General features: G+C 39.9%; 1 protein-coding gene across 1 annotated transcript in view; it reads left to right on the top strand.

Moving 5' to 3' along the window:
• LOC149455905 (coagulation factor XIII B chain-like) overlaps window positions 1–22002 on the top strand; it is a 99970-nt gene extending 77968 nt beyond the window's left edge. The window contains exons 4-8 of the mRNA XM_089685750.1: window positions 4255–4434; window positions 13851–14021; window positions 14109–14300; window positions 17411–17617; window positions 21199–22002. Of these exons, the coding sequence (XP_089541876.1) occupies window positions 4255–4434; window positions 13851–14021; window positions 14109–14300; window positions 17411–17617; window positions 21199–21215 (767 nt within the window). The 3' untranslated portion in view covers window positions 21216–22002. The remainder of the gene's footprint in view (window positions 1–4254; window positions 4435–13850; window positions 14022–14108; window positions 14301–17410; window positions 17618–21198) is intronic.
• Window positions 22003–23270: the final 1268 nt, after the last annotated feature.

The following is a 23270-nucleotide window of genomic DNA, read 5'->3' as shown; positions in this document are numbered from 1 at the left end:
TCTGTATTGTGCCTAGTTAGTAAATTCGCTTTTAAGTCTACTTGTTAGACTCTTTCGTTAGTAAATGTCTTTGCCGTCTAAAAGTAGACGGACTCTAATGAAAAGTAGACTTTATCCCACAGAAATGTGTCTATGCACATTAGTAAATCAGGGCCCCTGTGTCTGAGCAGCAATAGGCTACATCCAGACAGGTAGATAGGAACCTGGGTTTGCAGTTAGATGCCCAGTGTGGCAAGGCTTTATTTTCTGTTTAAATTTTTTTTGCTGTTTTGAATATGCACCTTGTGTTCACCAGTCTTGTAAATAAAGCTCAACTTTCTTCACCAAGATCCTGCTGTCGTGCTGAGCCTCTTTCACCGTGCTCATCCAGAGGGTCAAGCACAATCCGCTACTGGGCTAATCCCTCACAATATATATATTCACACACAGGAGTTAGACAAAAAAAAAACTGCATGATTTGCATCATCTGGTCATTTGGTGTGAAAATGACATGTTTCATGTTGAAAGCGAAAGTGATGTAAAGTTATTTTGCTTCCACCCTGGTCTCAACTCAACAGACTTAATTTGCTATCGCAAAGACCCTATGTTCCACTCTGCTTCACTGTCTCTGGCTTTAACGGCATGACTGTTGAAACCTAGGTCATAAAGGATAGAGGGGATCTCTGAGTCTGTAAATTCTACCTTGCTGAAGGCAAAAAAGCCACATTCAGGAAGATGTATTATTGTATCTGAAAAACGTATTTAGCATGGTGTAAGCGCAGTCAATTTCACCCCAGAAACTACTCTGTACCCTGTGATCTGGTCTTCTTACACACAGGTCTGGACAAGAATCTAGCTCTCAGAATCCTAAAATGGCAAGTTTCAGCCTTGTCCATGCTTTTCCAAAGACCTCTAGCTTTGCATTCCCACATTAAAACCTTTATGCAAGGTGTTTGTTGTATGAGAACCTCCTTACAGCACCCTGTGCTCTTCTGGGACCTTATCTTAGGTTTTCATGCCTTGCAAAAAACACCCTTTGAACCCATCAGGGATATCCCCTTGGAGTCTCTTACCGGCAAAGCATCCTTTTTTGTGGCCATCACACCTGTTAGATGCGTCTCAGAACTGTGACACTTTCCTGCAATTTTTTTCACAATGAAAAGGTTGTATTACACCCTAGATCAGTGTTCCATCTCAATGAATACTTTGTTCATAGTTACATAGTTAGTCTGGCTGAAAAAAAGACAAAAGTCCATCCAGTTCAACCATAGAAAAAAAAAGTTATAATCCTATACCCACAGTTGATCCAGTGGAAGGCAGCCACCCTTGTGTGAACATTGTCAGCATCACTAGAGTGTATCTGAAAGCTACTGCTTCCATCAAAAAATTAGAATGCCTATTTCTCCACTCCTCGGATCCTTACAAATGGTACCCTGATTCAAAATTCACCAGATCTGTTGGAGCATCCAGGGCCATTAAGCCAGCCATACATGGATCAAAATTTGGCTGGTTCAGCAGGGACCGGGCCAAATTTCAACCAATGTATGTGCACGCATGTTGTACAGAAGTTAATCTACCGATCGACTCCTCTATAACCACTCTGACGGATAAATGGCACTGCTATAGCACAGCACAGATCAGTGTGTTCTGATGGCGGGGAAGTCTCCCCACTGTCAGAACACAATAGCTCAGCGTGAGTGATTTCCCCCATCCACCTCGAATGTGTGGATGGGGGAATCAGGTCTTTTTTTTTCTTTCAACCCGCTGGCTAAATGAAAATAAAAATACTCATTTATGGCCAGTTTTTGGCACCAAGCCTCTGTTGCCCAACTCTGTAAGGCCACCACCCAGTCTTCTGTTCAGACTTTTTTAAAATGTTACCTGCTTACATGTTCAATCTTCTATAAAATGAGTATGCAGCGCTTCTATATGTATAATAAAGTGATGGAGAAGAAGAATAATTAAATAATGAATTATATAATGCACAATAACATATATTAAATATGTTAGATAACTCAGTCCTTTATAATAAAGTGATTAAGTGCAGGTGTTCCAACAGTCCATAATCAAGAAAACCGTGACTCTTGTGTTGTTGTGAATGTACAAATAATACACTAACCAGATAGCGCATAAATTGCGCATGGATCAATTAAGACCTGCTCCTGGTGCTCTGGACTTATGATACCAGGCAGATGTCATCAGCAAGTCGACCACTAGATGTCACCAGTTTAGATGTCTTCTTAAGCATTCCACCCGGATCATCATCAGCAGAGGAAAAGGGGAAGCCATATATCTTCCAAAACCTCAGGAACCTTCAAAATTGGGCTGAGGTTTTGGAAGATATATGGCTTCCCCTTTTCCTCTGCTGATGATGATCCGGGTGGAATGCTTAAGAAGACATCTAGACTGGTGACATCTAGTGGTCGACTTGCTGATGACATCTGCCTGGTATCATAAGTCCAGAGCACCAGGAGCAGGTCTTAATTGCTCCATGCGCAATTTATGCGCTATCTGGTTAGTGCATTATTTGTACATTCACAACAACACAAGAGTCACGGTTTTCTTGATTATGGACTGTTGGAACACCTGCACTTAATCACTTTATTATAAAGGACTGAGTTATCTAACATATTTAATATATGTTATTGTGCATTATATAATTCATTATTTAATTATTCTTCTTCTCCATCACTTTATTATACATATAGAAGCGCTGCATACTCATTTTATATTTCCATACTGGGTTGAAAGGTTGCCTTTATGCTAGCGGCTTTATACTTGATTATTGTTCCCAGCGCTCAATTACTACTCTTTTAAGATGTTCAATCTTCTACTGATGCAGTTTTTCGGCCACAAAGTTCTTGCAGCGGCACTCTGAACCTGGGTCTTTTACCCCTGTTGTTGAGAGAATTGGCAGAGTTCTGTTGCCTAGTTGTTTCCCTCCCTTATGTTCAGTACCTTGGGGCGTCCCATTGTGTAGGAATACATTGCCTGTGTCCTGTACTGTACAGCTAAGATAAGAGGGAATTTGACTTATCTATACATTTCTATATCTTGGAGTACAGTACAGGACACACTCCTTTTTTACTTTCTTTGCATTGCTTGCTACAAAACCACTCTCAGAGTGGGTTAGGATTATAAGGGAGGTGCCCCAGGGAGGCACGCCCTCAAAAGTTTGTCAGTATCCAGTCACTTTAAATTACAAGTCTATAACCCTTGGTGTATAAATAAGTTACCTGTGTCCTTTATTGTACTCCAAAATGTGGAATTTACAGGTGAGTCGAAAGACCTCATTTTTCACATTTGCAAGCTACATTTGCCAGTATAGCCTGTAAAATCCATTACAGACCAGTAATATGTAAAAAACCCAGTTTGATAGTCAACATGTCAGCAACAAGAGTGCCAACCCAAAATGTATTTAGACAGCACAGCTAAAACTTATATAAGACTAATCTAGTCACTGTGGGCAGTTTAATAGTGAACTATTCCTACTACTACTAATGATTAAATTAGTCTTACGCTGGCCGTCATCCTTTTTGTTAAAACTTTAGTAATGGTAAAAGATATTAAAATGCAACTATTATGTATGATAGCATGAATACCCCCAACTGCTTGAGAGAAAACAACATTTTAATCTGTACATGCTTATTTGTAAATATTACAAAGTGAGTAGTTGATATTCAATTACAAGCAGAAACACTTTTGTTAATAGACACTAGTGATTGGCTGAACACCCTCCTGTTCAGTTCGCGGTCGAACATTCAAATTAAAGTTTGACCGCGAACTTCGAACCTGGGCAGTTCACTAAGTGGTATCTTACTGCATCCAAGTATGCGATATGATACCGCACAGCTACTAAAATACCGCAAGAGGTATATTATTAAGTCATGCAGTATTTCAGTTTTTGTTATGAACAATAAAGATTAACAAAGATTTACAGGATGACAAATCTGCTATAATAGGGAAGAAATAACACAGAAACAAAAACAAGTAATCCCTTATTTGTAAGACTACATTATTATAAAAAGTCAACAGTTAGGACTTAGATTGTTACAGATCTTCATTGGTGACTGATTGATTTATTGTGCCAATTTTCCAGCCTGATTGTACCTTGACTAGGAATCAGTAAGGACATGTTCTGGGCTTCAGATACCTGTGCTTTATAATCATCAAATCACCAAATTATTGATTAATGCATTAATATTATGAAATTATATTTTGCTTTCTAGATTTTTTAACATACAATATAAAATTTTTTGTATTGAATTTCTCTAGGATCCTGTATTCTACAACAAACAGAAATGACTTTTAATAATATACGTTACAACAAAACCACTGAGATTGAAAATGGGCAGACCATCGAATTTGAATGTGAGGAAGGAATGGTGTCAGAAAATGGCCTGCAAGCAACATGTAAAAATAAACAAATAAAATACCCCAAATGTTCTGCTGGACGTAAGTTTTTGGTTTTTTTTTTTATATATTCATATTCTCATTTGACCAATGAATCACTTTTTTCTTTATTGAGATGTTGTTTAAATATCTTTACATATCTACTATGGCACATCAGTTTAAGTTTTCAATATAGAAGAAAGATATTAACAGGCAGATATTAAGGTACCCACACTACATGATATAATTTATATAACAAATAAAAGTCAAAATAAAAACTCAAATCTTAAGATACAGTTGCAAGAAAAAGTATGTGAACCCCTTGGGATTACGTGGAGTTTTGCATGAATTGAGCATAAAATGTGCTCTGAAGGTCATGTAAATCACAACAATAGAAGAACACAGTCTGCTAAACATAATACTACACAAACATTAGATGTTTCCATGGTTTAATTGCACATAACATGTAAACATTCACAGTGCAGGGAGGAAAAAGTATGTGAGGCCCTAGCTTAATGACTTCTCCCAGAGCTAATTGGAGCCAGGAGTGAGCCCACCTTGACTCCAATCAGTGTGATGATATTGGATGTGTTGCTGACAGCTGTCCTGCCCTTAAAAAACACACACCTGTTTTGGGTTTACTGGTTTCAAGAAGCATTGTCTGATGTGAACCATGCCTCGCAGAAAAGAGCTCTCAGAAGACCTACGATCAAGAATTGTTGACTTGCATGAAGCTGGAAAGGGTTACAAAAGTATCTCCAAAAGCCTTGATGTTCATGTGTCCACGGTAAGACAGACTGTCTACAAATGGAGAAAGTTTAGCACTGTTGCTACTCTCCCTAGGCGTGGTCGCCCTGTAAAAATGACTGCAAGAGCTCAGCACAGAATGCTGCATGAGGTAAAGAAGAATTCCAGAGTGTCAGCTAAAGACCTACAGAAATCTCTGGCACATGCTAACATTTTTGTTGACACATCTACAATAAGGAAAACATTAAACAAGAATGGAGTACATTGGGGGACACCACGGAGGAAGCCATTGCTGTCCAAAAAGAATATTGCAGCACGTTTGAAGTTTGCAAAAGAACATCTGGATGTTCCACAGCACTACTGGCAAAATATACTGTGGACAGATGAAACCAAGATTGAGTTGTTTGGGAAGAACACACAACACTATGTGTGGAGAAAAAAAGGCACAGAACACCAACATCAAAACCTCATCCCCACTGTAAAACATGGTGGAGGGAGCATCATGGTTTGGGGCTGCTGTGCTACCTCAGGGCCTGGACGGATTGTTGTCATTGATGGGAAAATGAATTCCAGAGTTTTTCAAGACATTTTGCAGGAAAACGTACGACCATCTGTCCACCAATTGAAGCTCCGCAGAGGATGGGTGATGCAACAGGACAATGACCCAAAGCATACAAGTCATTCAACAAAACAATGGCTGCAACAGCACAGAATACGCCTTCTGGAGTGGCCCAGTCAGAGTCCTGACCTCAACCCGATTGAAATGCTGTGGCATGACCTTAAGAGAGCGATTCACACGAGACATCCCAAGAATATTGCTACACTAAAACAGTTTTGTGAAGAGGAGTGGTCCAAAATTACTCCAGATCTTTGTGCAGGTCCGATCTGCAACTACAGGAAACGTTTGGTTGAGGTTATTGCTGCCAAAGGAGGGTCAACCAGTTATTAAGTCCAAAGGTTCACATACTTTTTCCTCCCTGCACTGTGAATGTTTACATGTTATGTGCAATTAAACCATGGCAACATCTAATGTTTGTGTAGTATTATGTTCAGCAGACTGTGTTCTTCTATTGTTGTGACTTAGATGACGTTCAGAGCACATTTTATGCCCAATTCATGCAAAACTCCACGTAATCCCAAGGGGTTCACATACTTTTTCTTGCAACTGTAGCATGTATTCAATTATTGTAGTGAATTTATCAATATATTCTCTATTTTGTATTTTTTTTATTGAGTTGTACAAAAATTAACATCAGTAAAAAAGTACAGACGTTAACAAAGTACAGTATATAAAATAATATATTAAAACAATAAGACCGATGAAGCCATCAAAGACTGTTAATCAATGACAACGAGTACTTCCAGATTAACGTACTAGAATAACTTGAACAAGTGATAAAGATAAGTGATAAATGAAATTAAGAAAAAAAAAGAAGTAACTGTTTAAGGAAAGAGATGTCTATGGTCAAACCAGGAATCCCATTTATTATCAAGGTATGCCTTCGAGTTATGTAGTGTATAAAAGATCCTCTCCATAAGCATTATAGAGTCTGTTCTAATTTTAACCTGTGAGATAGGTATATCTGGAGTTTTCCAATGAAGCACTAAACCCATTGAATAGCTACACAGATAGCGTGAATAAGTCTCTCCAGAAAATGAAGTATATCTGGGATAGAGGATATTTGTTTGGAATATTTGTCAGATTACATGTAATCTCTCAGAGGACCATTACATTTGAGAGTGCGACCCAAGAGAGGGACAACCTCTAGAATAGGAAAGTGGTACAGCAAAGATGGCATGAAGGTTCATTGGAGTTAAATACCTTCTAATGAGCAGCTTCAATGCTGATTTATGGACAGTAAGAGACCTAGTGCAGTTATGAAGATTGGTCAGACTTTCATCCCATTCCTCAATGAAAAATGGGAGCCACATTCTACTTCCAATTTATCCATATAGGGCAGTTTTATCTGGGAATCAGCACCAGCCATGTAGTTGAAAGAGGTCAGAAATAAGACCTTTACCTCTTGCGGTATCTTGACAATTTAAGGTTGGGGGAAAAATATGCCTAAGGGTATAATGCATGGAGTAAAAATGCCGAATCCGGAGATGTCAAAATTGCTCAAGTCGGGGAACACATTTTAACATTGAAAAAGATACAAATGTGGAATTATCTAAAAAATGGAACCAAAAAAATAACATTTTGAGTTTTCCACCAGGAAAAGTCTGAATTTCCGGAGAAACCTCAAGTGAAAGCAGGATCAACTATAAAAGAAGCTTGAGGAGGAGTAGGAGAGACTAAAGCATATTATTGTTTGTACAACAGCCAAAGCTGAAGAGACTGTACAAAAAAACTGTTAAGAGGAGCTATGTCTTTTACTGAAATGCTTTTAGCCCAAAGTATACCTGGGAGAAAATAAGTATAGAGATGGATTCACTTCTGAATTTAACCCAAGGGACTTTGAACTTAGTGATGTCCTATAGGGCCAATTGAGATAAACGAGAAGATAAATAATATAGCCAAATATTTGGAAGGCCTAGCCCCCCCCCTTATGTTGTGAATGAAAATAAATAGTTTTTGCAAAGTGGGGGTGCAATAAACTTGTTTATTTCAGTTTGAAATAAATCTAAAAAGTCAGTCTAATGGGAAGGACCCTGAATAGGTAGAGGAATTTTGGGAGAGCAGTCATTTGTATGGTATAACTCTACCTAAGAAAGAAATGTGATAAGTACTCCACAAGTGAGCATAGTTCAAGTTTTAGTGATGATCAGGGAATAGTTTTTGGAAAATAAAGATTGTATAGTAGAGTTAAGTGTGATTCCTAGATAAAAGATAGATTCAGTGGACCATATAAAAAGGAAAGAGGAACTCCGAGGGCTGAATATTGTGATTCTGAAAAATTAATAGGCATGGCCATCGATTTATTAACACTCACATATAGCTCATATTGTATACAGAATTAATTCAAGACCTGTAATGAATTGGGTAAATAGACTATTGGTTGAGTCACAAATAATAGTGTCATACATTTTGAGTTTATTTTGAGAATGGGGTGTCAAATAGCCTTTAATGTCTAGGTGTAACGTAATGGCCATAGCCAAGGGTTCTATAGCCAAAGCAAAAAGGAAGGGGGAATAGGTGGCAGCCTTGGCACATCCCTCTCTGCACCATAAGGAACTTTGAGTTGCATCAACTTGTGCATGCATTTGAAATGAATCGCACAGAAACGCTTCTTTGCGATTTATAGTGTGAATGGGTCCTCAAACTGTGAAAACTAAACATAGAACCCATTTAAAAAAAGGCTAAGACAAAAACTAGCTGTCAGGGACCAGCGGGTCCTTCTACGGGTTGCGGCGCGGCACACGAATCCGCGCATGCGCAGATCGCCTAGGCGCATCAATATGCGGGCATTAGAACCTGGACATCCGCGGCTGCAATTGCGGCCGCGCACGTGGGCGCGCGCCTGGCACCAATGACGGTGAAGGGCACACTATTTAAACTGGCCAGGCAGTGTTCACATTGCCGCAAGGTCTAGTTCCTGTTACCTGTGTTCCTGTACTGCGTTCCTTGTTGCCGACCCTGCCTGTTCTGATTTGTGTTGATCTTCTCCTGCTCTGACCCCCGGCTCGTCCCTGACTACTCTCCTGCCTGTTGTTATATTACTATTGGACCTCCTGTTGCTGAAGCTTGGCTCGTGACCTGGCTGCTCTCTGTCTACTGTTTAGTACCTACCTGCCTCCACTGTAACCGACCCGGCTAGTCTGACCACGCTCACTCCGCACTGTCATCCATCTATCCCGCTCGGGACCTGGACCGGTCAACCCCTTCACAGCGGGCTCACCCCTGGCACATACCCTCAGCGGGACCCCTCTACCATAGTTGGGTGCACCCAGGGGTTGCGACCTGGTTTCAGTCTTGCACCAAGTCCATCCCCACCATCAGGGGCTCTGATGAAAAGGCAGACTGAGACTTAGACTCCGCGTCCTGGGGAATCCCGTTCTGTGGGTCGCTAGAGATCCCGTTGGGCGGTGTCTGACACTAGCACTCACAAAAGGAGACTGAATCATTCATTAAACAAAACTGTGTCACGTCCCGATCCCGCCTCCTGAATCAACTCTTATCATAGATGTCGAGAAAATGATCATGAGGTACTTCTAGTAGATTCCAACATCCCTAGAATATGTAGCTATATCAAAGAGAACCCCAATAATTGGAACTTTAAGGGTAGCAATAGGTAAATAAAGCTTGAATGTCAAACTTTGAGGGTTCAAAAACATTTAAAATGTCAGCCATAAAAATTGTATATGGGCGGTTACTTTAATAGATAAATACATTATTGTATCTCCATTGAAGAATGTATAGACACTACAGAGTTCATGAACAACATCCAACGTGTTTCAGAGTAAGTCTACTCCTTCAGGGATGAAGCTCTGCACATAGGTGATATGACCTATAGAAGCTGAAACATATATATTTAGTGAGAGCCCCATACATTTCTGCCACATTTAAAAGCATATGGTGTGTTGTTGGATCCACCAATCCTCCCCAGACCTTACCCAGGCAACCACCATCCAGACAAGGCCCCTCCAAAAAGGCACTGAGGCTGCACTGATTACCACAAAAGGGAATTACATGACAAAAATAACAATAAATATAACCAGACAAAACCATTTCCTATATAAATGGTGTGATATGCCGGTGTGCGGTGTCATCCTGCTACGTAGAGTAGGACCACCAACATGGAAAAAGATTGCTGCCAAGCAGGAGAGTGGAACAGCACCTCCCATAGTGGGAGGCATCCTAAGCTCCAGGGACCACAAAGGGAGGCTGCACTCAAGAAGAATTTGGCAGCGCGGCCTGTGCACGCCGGGCACCACTCAAGGGGACCCAAGGCTGCCTGGTTTGACTCCCATCACTGTGCAGACTGAGGAACAGCAGAACACAGCCCACACCAATGCATAACAGTACAATGTACACAAAAAAACATAAAAAAGTCTAATACTGGATTTATGTACAAAAAAGGACATAAGAGAGGAAAATCACAATTCTGCATTATAGACAGGATAATGGTATTATTTTGTTATATATACAGTATATCCCCCCTCCCCTCCTCCTCCAGGAGATCACCAAATTTATTCCAAAACATTTACAACAACAATACTTGGAAAAAACATCAATAGCTTTATGTTATATACCAGATGCTTCACACATACACACAGTGGCATTGGACCAGTGTGCTGTCCATCATAGGAGCTGATCCCGGAGGCTGGGCTTTGTTTGACAGCGGCCAGTGTAGCATGAAGCCACTTGGATCTCATTTCCAATATCAGCTCTTCCCCATTTGCTGTGAGTGGATGCAGTGTGTCACAGCTTCTCCACCACTTCCACCCACCCTGCATGCCTAGTCCTGGGAGCCCTTGGTGTCCCTCCTTTGGCGGGTGTCACCCGGGTGCGATCAGCACCCACATAGCGACGTCACTGTGTGGGGGTAGCGCTACAGACATAGAATCTCTTCTCCAGCATAGAGTGCTGTCTCTTGAATAGATCACATCTGTCTCCTAACAGGAACACACACCTGTCTCCAAACAGGAGCATAAAGCTGTCTCCTAACAGGAGCTCTGAACTATGCCCAAGCCTATCATAACAGTTGTGCATACCTAGCCTGCTGGTTTTCTGAAAAACCTGCACATCAGATTGGAGCTTTCTTCTGTTTCAAAGCTCTTTGAAATCTCCAAACTCTGAAGCCCAATCCAGGAATACAAAAATCCATAGAAAGCAGTAATAAAAGTTTGCTCTTGAGCCCCGCACTTTGCATGCATGGAAACATTGTGTCTTTCTACAACCAATTTCACTGGTTGTAGAAAGACACAATGCACTTTCATTGCATTAGCACACTTTTAATTGAAGCTTTATAGAAGTTAAAGAGGATCCTCTCTGAAAATCCTGCCTTCCATAGCAACCTTAAAAAAGTTGAGCCTTGCCCACCAGACGATGTGTGTCCTGTCCATGACAGATCCTCCCTAATTATTGTTCCCAGGAAGTGGAACTGCTTTACCCTTCAACCTACATTCCATTAATCACCATTGGCTCATAGCTAACCTCCTGTACTTTATTAAAATCAATAATAATCTCCTTTGTCTTTGCTACATTTAAATTTAAGTTGTATTCTCTGCCCCAACCAACTAGATTTTCAGTATCCTGGCAATATGCAGGCTCATCACCACCCCTTATTTTCCCAACTACCATGGTGTTGTCTGTAAATTATAACGCAAGAGTTCACCTCAAACAAGGAACACAGTCATAAGTGTAGAAAGTAAACACATATTCCTGAGACACCCCTGTACTAAGGGACAGCATTGATGAGTAATGATTACCAGTTTTTACCCTCTGCTGCCTAGCGGCCAGAAATTCCAAAGTCCAGTTACAAAGCATTGGGCTCAATACCAAAGAGTTCAGCATAGCAACTAGTTTCATTGGCAAAATTGTATTAAATGCTAAACTAAAATCAATAAAGAGTATGCGGGTATAACTATTCTTATTTTCCAAATGAGACAACACAGAACGCAAGGCCAATGCAATGGCATCCTCAGTAGATCTAAATTATGATACAAATAACTAATAAAAGTGTATAAATACCAAAAAATATTTAAATAGATAATTTCAACTAATCAATCTCCTCCAAATAAATATCAAAATAATTCCACATGAAATACTCCTCTAAAAAAATATTTTACCAAGTGCTCATAAATCATCTACTAGTGACATGATGTACTTACTAATACCCTCAATTTCATATATATTCATAATACCCTCATTTAATATAATAAAAATAGTAAACCAACTAATAACCCTCAACTAAAACGCATTTAAATGATCCCCCATAAATAAAAATAACCAAATGCTCATAAATAATTAGTAGTGATTAGTATGAATCCAAATATCATCAAAATAATAGTCCCATTGAATAAACAATTGTTTATATATAGTGACTTAGTGCTTGTTGTTCTTCAATTTGTGACTTTTGTGAATCCTTCAAATAGTGAAGATGTGCGCTCACCTCCTTTGATGCCTGCAATTAGGCTATACACGCTTTCGGTTCACTTTCCCTGGAACCTGCTAGACATATATTTTTGCTGGTAAAATTGGGAGATCCTTCCTTTAGGAGTAATGGATGTATCCTCTGGTGGCTGATTATCCCCTCAGGGATTACACAATCCTTTTGTTATCTCAGACCTCTTAATTATCCTCTCCTTGTGTTACTCCGCATGCAGGAAGAAATAGAGGACATAGTGCTTTACCTTTTAAAACTTTTTATTCCCACCATCCAAGTATTAAACTCACATTAGACAGGTTTAAATAACGCAATATCCCATTGGAAATCCTCTGCTGGCCTCTGAGTCATACACCTGCCGTCTATTGTGTTGTGCGGCTCCTCTCCGAGTGATGACGTAGCCCCTCCCCTTGATATTTCCAACACAGTTGTAGTTATGTGTTTCATGTTTGCGATCCTCTAGTAATTATCACACCTGTGGCTCGCAAGTCACTCTGATTCATCTATATCCTCAGTAGATCTATTTTCCCTAAAAGCAAACTGGTAGATATCCAACCCTGGGGGAAATTATACTGAAAAAATAAAAAAAAAATACTTAAAATATAAACATAAGACATTCAAGAGCCAAAGCCCTTAAAAGCCTTAACACAACATGAAAGCAGAATTCCAGCTACAGAGATTTTTTTAGGTTCTTAGGAGAAAAAAAGTTATTACTTGTATTGGGCTTTAAAATATTTACAATGCCTCTATTTACTTTATATTCTATTCATTTTTTTGCCAGATACTACTGTCAGTGCCGAACGTCTAGCACTGTGTATATAAGAGCTGCTGCTGTGGCTGCAACAGTGAAATTATCCTGACAAATACCCTTTCCCCTAGTCTATTGATGGAACACCTTGTATTTTTTTTAAAAGAATAAAAGGTGTTCTGTGAATGGACAGGGGGAGAGGAGAGGCAGGTAAATGGCAGGATCTGAGAGCGGTAGCTTTTGTCCATTGACAGAAGGAATGGAAATGGAAAGTAGAGAGCAATGGGTGTGTAAACAGGATTGCTTCAGTGTGGCAGCTATAGCATTCCTATGCGCAGTGCAGAAGTTTGGAGCTGACAGTAGTATCTGGCAAACTAATGAATGGATTATACAGTAAAAATGTGCTGTAATAATTTTGCATCCCATTATAAAATGTAAGTTTTTACCTTAGGAATATACTGTAGTTCTGCTTTAAACCACCTTAAAAAAACATTAATTCACTCTTCTTATCCCTTAACCCAGTGCCCTTTGCCTTTTGGCAAAATATGCCAGAAAGTAGGCCTATTCCACTCAAGTCTGTTGTCTGGCCTGCTTCAGTGCCAATCTGCTGTACTTTGCAACGTACTTTTGCTATGAAAATGCCTTTGTCATCACCAAGAGGAAAACTTATTTGGTCCAAGCAATGTTCCGAAAGCTTCCCAATGATTCCTGGGAACATTCCACATACCTGAACTATGATATTCTGTGTATCTTGCCATGTCTATTCGCATTTTTGTTCCACATTTTCCCTTGCTTTGTGCTAACTGTTCTGCTAATTTTGTTATGATTTGGCTCTGATTGTTCTGGCTACTGTTTTCACTTGTTTATTAGAATCATTAAAAGTTCATTATGACTTCTGATTATATTCTACATTGTGTTCAATAATCATTGTCTAGGGTCATGCCGCCCTCCTCAGATAGAACATGCAATCATTTCTTCTGAAGAACTAAGCAGTTATGAATCTGGGTCTTCAGTAAATATTAAATGTGAAGACACATTTGTGCTCAGTGGACACACAAATGTAAAATGTGAAAACGGGAAATGGGATGAGCTTCCACAATGCCTCAGTGAGTACAGCAAATTACTGCTATAGTCAACACCATAACACGAAGACCATAACTTCATTATAATAAGATTTGATCGATATTTTGCAGAGTCTTGTACAATCAATCCCAGCGATTTACTGAGAAATCATATTGAACTTTTTCCAAAGGAGAGCATTCCTGAGATAGTGGAACACGGCACAGAAGTGAAGGTAAAATGCAAAACACATTTTAAACGCCAAGGATCCTTAATAGCTTCATGTGATGATGGAGTAATGAAATATCCAAGATGTTTCTCTGGTGGTGAGTATCACTTCTAGAATTATATTTCTACTTATACAGTTTTGTAAGTTCCTATAAATATCTTCAGTATATACTGTAAATTAACAGAAGATGCAAAAGATAATTATGTATTTTAAATAGTTTGTTCGTTTTTTCTTATTACACTTATAAATTTATTTGGATGCAACCATCACACACATTGTTGCTAAAGCTGATAAATTACTTACATGGTCACTCATATAGTCTTCAGAAAGTCCCATTGCTTTGTTCTGGATTGTGTTGAATACTGTGCATTGGCACTGTCATGGTTTGTACACTACACAAAATTTCAAGGATAGGATATCCTTCTCAGTGAAGTGAAGGGCTATCACACATCCCACATCTGTGCCACTACTTGTGTTGTTAGTTTGCTTTATGTAGTTCTGATGCAGCTCATTACCATGCTTCCACTGCCGTTCCAGTTGTAGGATACATGTATAGGAATGTGTTCCCTAATAGCTTTTGCAAGGAAACTCTCCTCAGAGCTTAGTGAATGAGGTGAAGCTCTGCTGACTTCCATCATCCAATCATCTGCAAACATATTTTTTTTATTTGCGTGCGATTGAGTTTTCTTTGCAAAGCAAAATTTCACCACATTAAGCTAGCCAACCCTGATGAGCTTGAAATTTCTTTGACAAAACAGGGAGAGAATGTTTTGCAAGAGTCCTTTTATAGCTCTTCCCTTTGGGGAGAGCAAGTATGGGAAAGAGTGTCCTTGTTAGCCCTTCCCTCTATGAATAGTAGCTCTGTGAGAAGGCTATGTGCCTGGTATTGAGGCCCCAGGGAGCCTGTGCCTAGAGGATGTAGCCTATCCGTGTGAGCAGGCTGTGTGCCTGAAGGTCATGTTGGTTTACTAAAGGCAAATTCACTGTTCACTTTGCAAGTGAAGTTGCTCCCTGCAAGGGCATTTTCCTCAGAGCTTTTCAAATGTTGTGAAACTCTGCTTTGCAAAGCTCTAAGTCCAGGGGGCCCCTGGTGTCACCTCTCTGGTGGGTGTCACTAAGCTCTGGGAAAAATTCCCTTGCAGAGTGCAACTGCAATTGCATAGTGAACAGTATTTGCCTTTAGTACATCATCCCCCATGCACCCCTAAAGACCTAAAGTGATTTTATGCTAGTCATCACTGGGACACAAATATACCTGATCCTTCCATTTTTTGGCACCAGAAGTTCTGTATGATGCTTCTCTCTGCTGTGATACACCCAGCAATTGTTAGCCAAGAAACTGTACAAGCCTGTGTGTGTTTTGGATATTCCACCTTCTTTGTACTCCTGAATGGATCATTGAATCCCAGCTGTCACTGACCGCAGTTCTTACACCATGCCAGGAACAACTGCAAATATAAAAGTATGGTGCTGTTGCTGAGAACACTTTCTGCCTTTGAATCCCCAGTTAGTTCCATTATCTTCTTTTTCTCAGGTTGCTTTCTGTAGTGTTCATGTGTTATAGTGTACTGTATATTTCATGACATTTTACACTGCAGTAGGAGAGAGGACAAAGTAGTTTTATAATCACATACTGTATATGAAAACACTACCCAAAAATGTTAGAGCTTTGCAAGTCAAAGCGGCCAGGGATTTGCCCACAAGCTCAAGGTTAGGAGGCTACAAGTCCCTGCATAAAAATGTTGTGTTATTTCAAAGTTCAAATGACAAACTTTTTCCTTGTATATTTTAACCACTTAAGGACCGCCCTATACAGTTGCAAGAAAACGTATGTGAACCCCTTGAGATTACGTGGAGTTTTGCATGAATTAGGCAAGAAATGTGCTCTGAATGTCATCTAAGTCACAACAATAGAAGAACACAGTCTGCTGAACATAACAACATCTAATGTTTGTGTAGTATTATGTTCAGCAGACTTTGTTCTTCTATTGTTGTGACTTAGATGACATTCAGAGCACATTTATGCCCAATTCATGCAAAACTCCACGTAATCCCAAGGGGTTCACATACTTTTTCTTGCAACTGTACTTTTTCCTCCCTGCACTGTGAATGTGTACGTTTTGTGCAATTAAACCATGGCAACATCTAATGTTTGTGTAGTATTATGTTCAGCAGACTGTGTTCTTCTATTGTTGTGACTTAGATGACGTTCAGAGCACATTTTATGCCCAATTCATGCAAAACTCCACGTAATCCCAAGGGGTTCACATACTTTTTCTTGCAACTGTACATGATTTAGCATTTCAGGTAGGGGGCACGTGCTCGCCCTACCCGCGCTGCCAATCGCGGATGTCAATCACCAGGTCCTGGGCGGTAATTACCCGCCGGCGCCCGGTGATTACCGAGCATCTCTGACGGGGAGGAAGATTGTTTTGTTTACAAACAATCTTTCTCCCTGTCAGCTCGCACACACTGCTCGGGATGGCTGTAAACAGTACAGCAATCCCGAGCATGGTGCTTACAGTGAAGAACACACACCCCCGCCCCCTAGTAAAACAAATCACAGTGCCCAGTGCCATTAGTGCAGTGTCAGTGTTTTTCTTAGCACTGATCACTGTATTGGTGTCACTTGCATGTCAGTGACACCAAGCTTGTTCCCCCCCAGTGTCAGAATGTCTGCCGCAGTCCCGCTAAAGTCGCTGGTCACCGCCATTAATAGTAGAGAAAAAAATCCCAGCATCTATACCGCCATTTGTAAATGCTATAACTTTCATGTAAACAAATTAATTTACAGTTATTGGGATTTTATTTAGCAAAGACATGTAGCAAAACACATTTTGGCCTAAAGTTATGACACAATTTGATTTTTTTTTTTAGTTTTTTACTGCACGTTTAAAAGCAAAAAGTACAAAATATTGTTTTTTTCTCAAAATTGTTGGTCTTTTTTTTTTGCTTATAGCGCAATAAATAAAAAAAACAGGCGATCAAATACCACTGAAAGGAAGCTCAATTCATGGGGAAAAGGACGCAAATTTAATTTGGGTGCAGCGTTGCATGACTGCGCAATTGTCAGTTAAAGTAGCGCAGCACCATAATGCAAAAAAAATGGTCTGGTCATGATCAGGGGTAAATCCTCAGGAGGGCAAGTGGTTAATATAAATAATGTTGTGCTTTTTTCCATTTTTTTTAACATATTTGTTTATTTAGGTACCTGTCGCATAATCCAACAGCATCTTGATGATAACTTCTTAGATTTGGATGAAAAGCATGAAAATGAGGTATTTTATGAAGAAGGAGAAACTGTCAGCTTTAAATGTAAAATTGGATATAGAAACAAAAGTGAACTGACTGGAACATGTACTAAATCAGGAAAACAACCAGTTGTATATACAATGACTTATCCTACTTGTGAAAGTGAGTAGCAATTTATTAAACATTAACATTTTGTAATTATTTCAAATATATATTGTATGAAGTGTGTGTGCAAATGATGATAGCCCAATTTACACTTAGAACCAAATATGCTGTATATATAAAACACACATTAAATCAATCTATGCCCATGAGGATCCTTATCAAGAGCAAGGTAATCAAAGGTATTTTTCTAATAAGAAAAAAAGAACAGTTACATAGTAAGGCCTCATATATACAGACTGTACAACATGAAAATTGGGTGTATCTCACCATCCCAGAGCCAGGGGTGCTGCATGTGACCATGGATGTAGTCAGCTTGCATGTAGACTTGTGTGTTAATGCAAGTACCTGTTGCGGGGGTTAGCTCACATTGGGATCACCTGCCTTGGGGAAAAAGGCAGTCCAGATGGCAAGTCTTTCTTAAAAGTCTGACTTGTAGCCAGTTTTATTTAAAAGGTTGCATGGAAAATAAATCCTTGCCATCCAGACACTAACTAAACAGAAGAGATTCCTATCTCAAAACAAAACATTGTGCAAACCTTTTTCTTTCTCGTACTAAGCAAACATTCTCATCCACAGCCCTCTCAGGTATGGCTTCCTGAGTCCCAGGCCAAGAGCAAACTCTTGCTCCAGTCCTGCTTTATTTATACCACCTGTTGGTGGTCACAGGTGGAAGGAAACTTTGGTTCAGAACCAACACTGCCAAGGTGGTCCAGAAAACCTGGACTGAATTCCACCTTAGTGCTCTACATATGAAAGCATGTGGTGAGGTGATACATAGCATCCCTCAATCACCTCGCCTTTCATAATGTCGCACTGTGTATACCTGCATGGCCACTTATAGCTGTTGATTTCTATGGATGGCTCCCTGGCAGGGAAATACACCTGAAGGTTACATTGTATGGACCCAGGTACCTATGTACATGAGGCCTAAGGCTGATTTACTAAAGTACTTCAGAACATTTGCACATTTAAAGGTTTGAGGATTCACTTCAGTTATTCAGTCATGTGAAAAGCAAATCCCTGTTTACTTAAAGCGGAACTTCACTCTCTCAATTAACACTAACTATTTTTAATCCTTATGCTGCTAACATTAGTAAATAGATATGAAAGTACAGTGGGGATCGAAAGTTTGGGCACCCCAGCTAAAAATTTGTATTAATGTGCATAAAGAAGCCAAGGAAAGATGGAAAAATCTCCAAAAGGCATCAAATTACAGATTAGACATTCTTATAATTTGTCAACAAAAGTTAGATTTTATTTCCATCATTTACACTTTCAAAATAACAGAAAACAAAAAAATGGCGTCTGTAAAAGTTTGGGCACCCTGCAGAATTTATAGCATGCACTGCCCCCTTTGCCAAGCTGAGACCTGCCAGTGTCATGGATTGTTCTCAATCATCGTCTGGGAAGACCAGGTGATGTCAATCTCAAAGGTTTTAAATGCCCAGACTCATCTGACCTTGCCCCAACAATCAGCACCATGGGTTCTTCTAAGCAGTTGTCTAGAAAACTGAAACTGAAAATAGTTGACGCTCACAAAGCTGGAGAAGGCTATAAGAAGATAGCAAAGCGTTTTCAGATGTCAATATCCTCTGTTCGGAATGTAATTAAGAAATGGCAGTCATCAGGAACAGTGGAAGTTAAAGCAAGATCTGGAAGACCAAGAAAAATATCAAACAGAACAGCTCGCAGGATTGTGAGCAAAACAATTCAAAACCCACGTTTGACTGCACGATCCCTCCAGAAAGATCTGGCAGACACTGGAGTTGTGGTACACTATTCCACTATAAAGAGATACTTGTACAAATATGGTCTTTATGGAAGAGTCATCAGAAGAAAACCTCTTCTACGTCCTCACCACAAAAATCATCGTTTGAACTTTGCAAATTGACATATAGACAAGCCTGATGCATTTTGGAAACAAGTTCTGTGGACCGATGAGGTTAAAATTGAACCTTTTGGCCGGAATGAGCAAAGGTACGTTTGGAGAAGAAGGGGCACAGAATTTAATGAAAAGAACCTCTGTCCAACTGTTAAGCATGGGGTTGGATCAATCATGCTTTGGGGTTGTGTTGCAGCCAGTGGCACAGGGAACATCTCACGAGTAGAAGGAAAAATGGATTCAATAAAATTTCAGCAAATTTTGGATAGTAACTTGATGCCATCTGTGAAAAAGCTGAAGTTAAAGAGAGGATGGCTTCTACAAATGGATAATGATCCTAAACACACCTCGAAATCCACAGGGGATTACATCAAGAGGCGTAAACTGAAGGTTTTGCCATGGCCTTCACAATCTCCTGACCTCAACATAATTGAAAATCTATGGATAGACCTTAAAAGAGCAGTGCGTGACAGACAGCCCAGAAATCTCAAAGAACTGGAAGACTTTTGTAAGGAAGAATGGGCAAAGATACCTCAAACAAGAATTGAAAGACTCTTGGCTGGCTACAGCTTCAGTTACTTCCTGGTTTCCATGCCTTGGCAAATTATGTTATAAATCCCAGGAGTCTTCAGGAGGGGAGGGAGGGTTCTCAGCTCAGCCGATGCCTGAGCTAAGGGCAGATGGATTCCAGGAAGTAAAACATGAATCATTTGCCCTTACTCAAGATGGCCACTTGAAATGCAAAGGGTTTTTTTTCTAGATGATTTCTCAGCAAAATAAAGCATGTAGACATGGATAGGTGTAGAAGTTTGCTTTGAATATTAAAAAAGAATTATAGCATTTTTGGTTTTTGGTGCTCAGATACAGTGCAGTTCCACTTTAAGCTGACTGATCAAAGAAAAAAAAAGATCCATATATGGCCAGCCTTATTTATTGTGTACACGATTGGATAATTGGAATAAATACAAGTCTTAGGGCTCGTTCACGCTTGGCTGTTTTGCCAACGCTTGCCAAACGCCCCTATAGCGTTTGGCAAGCGTTGGTCCGGCGTTTGCGGAGCGTTTTTAACGCTCGGCAAACGCTCCGCAAATGCCGCATGCGCGGTTTAGCGGAGGTTGCTAGGAGTTTGTCGAGCGTTAATAACGCCCCACAAACGCCTATAATGCAGTTTGAGTGGTGTTACCGCTCCGAAAACGCCCCGCAACCGCGTCGCAACCGCACCGCAAACGCCGGCCGGGCGTTTGAGGAGCGGCACCATAGACGAGAATAGGAGGCTTCAACGCCTCCTGACTCGTCCAGAGGCGTCCGTTTTGCCGCGACGCAACACAAACGCTCCCGTTAGAACAGCACCATGTGCTGTAATGTGCAGAATTGGCAGAGGCGTTTGGGAAGCGGTAAAAACGCTTCTCAAATGCCTCTCTGCTGCCTGCACACAAGGCTAGTGTGAACGTAGCCTGACTTAGTCAGAGGCCTGTCATCTGTGTCTGTGTTTGGGCTTAGAATCACACCAAGACTATGTCATATTTATTTTTTCTCAAAATGTTTGTGTTTGAAAAGTAATTTTTTCAAAGCCAATAGCTTGGACATATCTGTTTTGTATAGTAGCCTTATTTAGAGTGTTAAAATTCACAGTACACATTCATCATGTATTGGGATTCAAATGTAGGTTAATTTTTGTTCTTTTATTTTTTAATAGAAGAATCTGCTGTGTGAAGATGATATAATGTCACTTACATACATTTAGAAGATGTTTCCATTTGAATATTAAAAAATATTGGAGTTTTTCAACTGAAGGGAGGACTTTCACTTGATATGAACAATGATGGATGAAGAAATTACTACACAAATTTGCTATGACATTAAACAGATCTGTTATGTGTTTTGGCCTCAACGTGTGGACTACGTTTAAGTGAAAAACAAATGAATAAAGCATTGTGTGGTGAACTATATTTACAGTCATGCAAAAATTGTGTAACCAATGAAAATTCCACTCCTTAAAGCTATTCCTTACTATTCATTTGTGTTGGGCTAGTCCGTTTTACTGATAAGGCTACACTTCAGGCTGCTAAAGCAAAGGTCTACAGAAACGATATCTATATTACAAGACAGTCAAAATTACTATACATGGCCTTTGGTATTGGGAAGTTTTGGTGCTCTAACACATAAACATTTATTTCTGTATAAGGATTCTAGCTTGATTTTTTAAGATTTCTTTATATACATTTTCAACCACCTCATTTTGATTTAAATAATGTTTTTCTAAGCTGTTTGCACCAGATCCCTATAAATGCAGTGTTAGTCACTTCATCTCTCACACTTGTATACCCTTTATTGATCAGAACAATTACATATTCTGCTATGGGTGTGTTTATTTGGCAATAACTTTGTCATTGCTTAAAAAAATAAAAGTAATACATATATAAATTTAAAGGGCAAGCAAAATATTATTTTGGTGATATTGTCCTGCAATCCATAAATAAAAAAATAACAACACTCAAAATGCCCTTTTTCTACTTTGATCCATGTAAATTAAAAACAAAATGTTGATGTAGATAAAAAGTATACTTTTGTTTGTATACAACACTAAAACAAATTAACAAAACAAATACATGAATTAGGACTGATTGGAGTGAACTAAATGCTAATCAGGGGTTAAAAGATCGGCTTAAAAAGAATAAAAATAAATAAATGCACGTGTTTGGAGGTATTTTTGTTATTTTTCTCAAAAGCCTGCAGAACATTGCACCTGTGATCAGTGGATCATGAATGCAATGTCAGGCTCCTGCAGACTCTTCCTATCATTCTGTGTCTGTACTTCTGTACAGTCTGTCTGTTTGTTTCAGGGCTGCAGGAAGAGTGAATGGACTATGAGTGCGCAGATCACATGCTCACAGTCCACTGAGAACTACAAACCGTCTGCCATGGTGGTAAACTGGAATTATAGATTATTCATTCACAGATCTCTGTGGGAGGAGCTCTGCACAGCCACACCAATTTTAAAATGTGACAGTGGCTGCTGAGGAGAGCAACCCCGCCCAATAGTGGGGGGCTGAGGGGGATTGCTACATACGTATTACATGTTACACCCTAAATAGGGGTGTAGCGTGTTACTAAAGCTAAACGTATCCTTAAAATAGTATCAAATTTTATTTACAATTTTTTTTTTACTTGTCAGGTTGCTTTGAACCTTCTGTTGCCACTGACAGAATGGGCATGTAAGGAATACATCGGCATCAGCGCATGGTTTTACACACACTCCTGGCTGCTACAGCGAGATGCTGATTGAAGCCTATAAAGCCACCCAATTGCTGCTTCCACTTGCCTCAGGAATAATCACCTACTCCTTGCATGAGTGTCCCGCCAGGTTTCCTGTGCTCCACGCTCCCAATGGTGGACCCAAGACCAGTGTAGAAGGGCCACAGGGTAGAGGGGGAAGGAGGCTAGTGAGTGTCATCTCACCTACTTGGTGAGAACCCATGTATTACATCACTTCCAGCTTGTGCAGTCACGTTAACCAGCCACCATGGCCAGAGAAGAAGCTAATGGAGTGCACATTCCTGCAGAAACTTCCAGCTTCCTGCCTATACCGAGGCATGGGCTTTCAGTAGCAGAGTTGGAGGAAGTGTCAATGGAATATGAATGCGGTGATAATCAAACTTATATTTCAGAAATAACTTTAGGTCTGCCTGCTGTAGTGACATACCAGATTTGTAGTACATTCGTTCACAAATTTCTGTGAATAAATGATGCAGAAATGCAGGCAGAGCC

This window comes from Staurois parvus, unplaced genomic scaffold, assembly GCF_062004578.1.
Source record: "Staurois parvus isolate SC_StPar_1 unplaced genomic scaffold, SC_StPar_1.0 ptg000384l, whole genome shotgun sequence".
Lineage (NCBI taxonomy): Eukaryota > Metazoa > Chordata > Amphibia > Anura > Ranidae > Staurois > Staurois parvus.
This window is presented reverse-complemented; position numbering and strand designations above follow the sequence as displayed.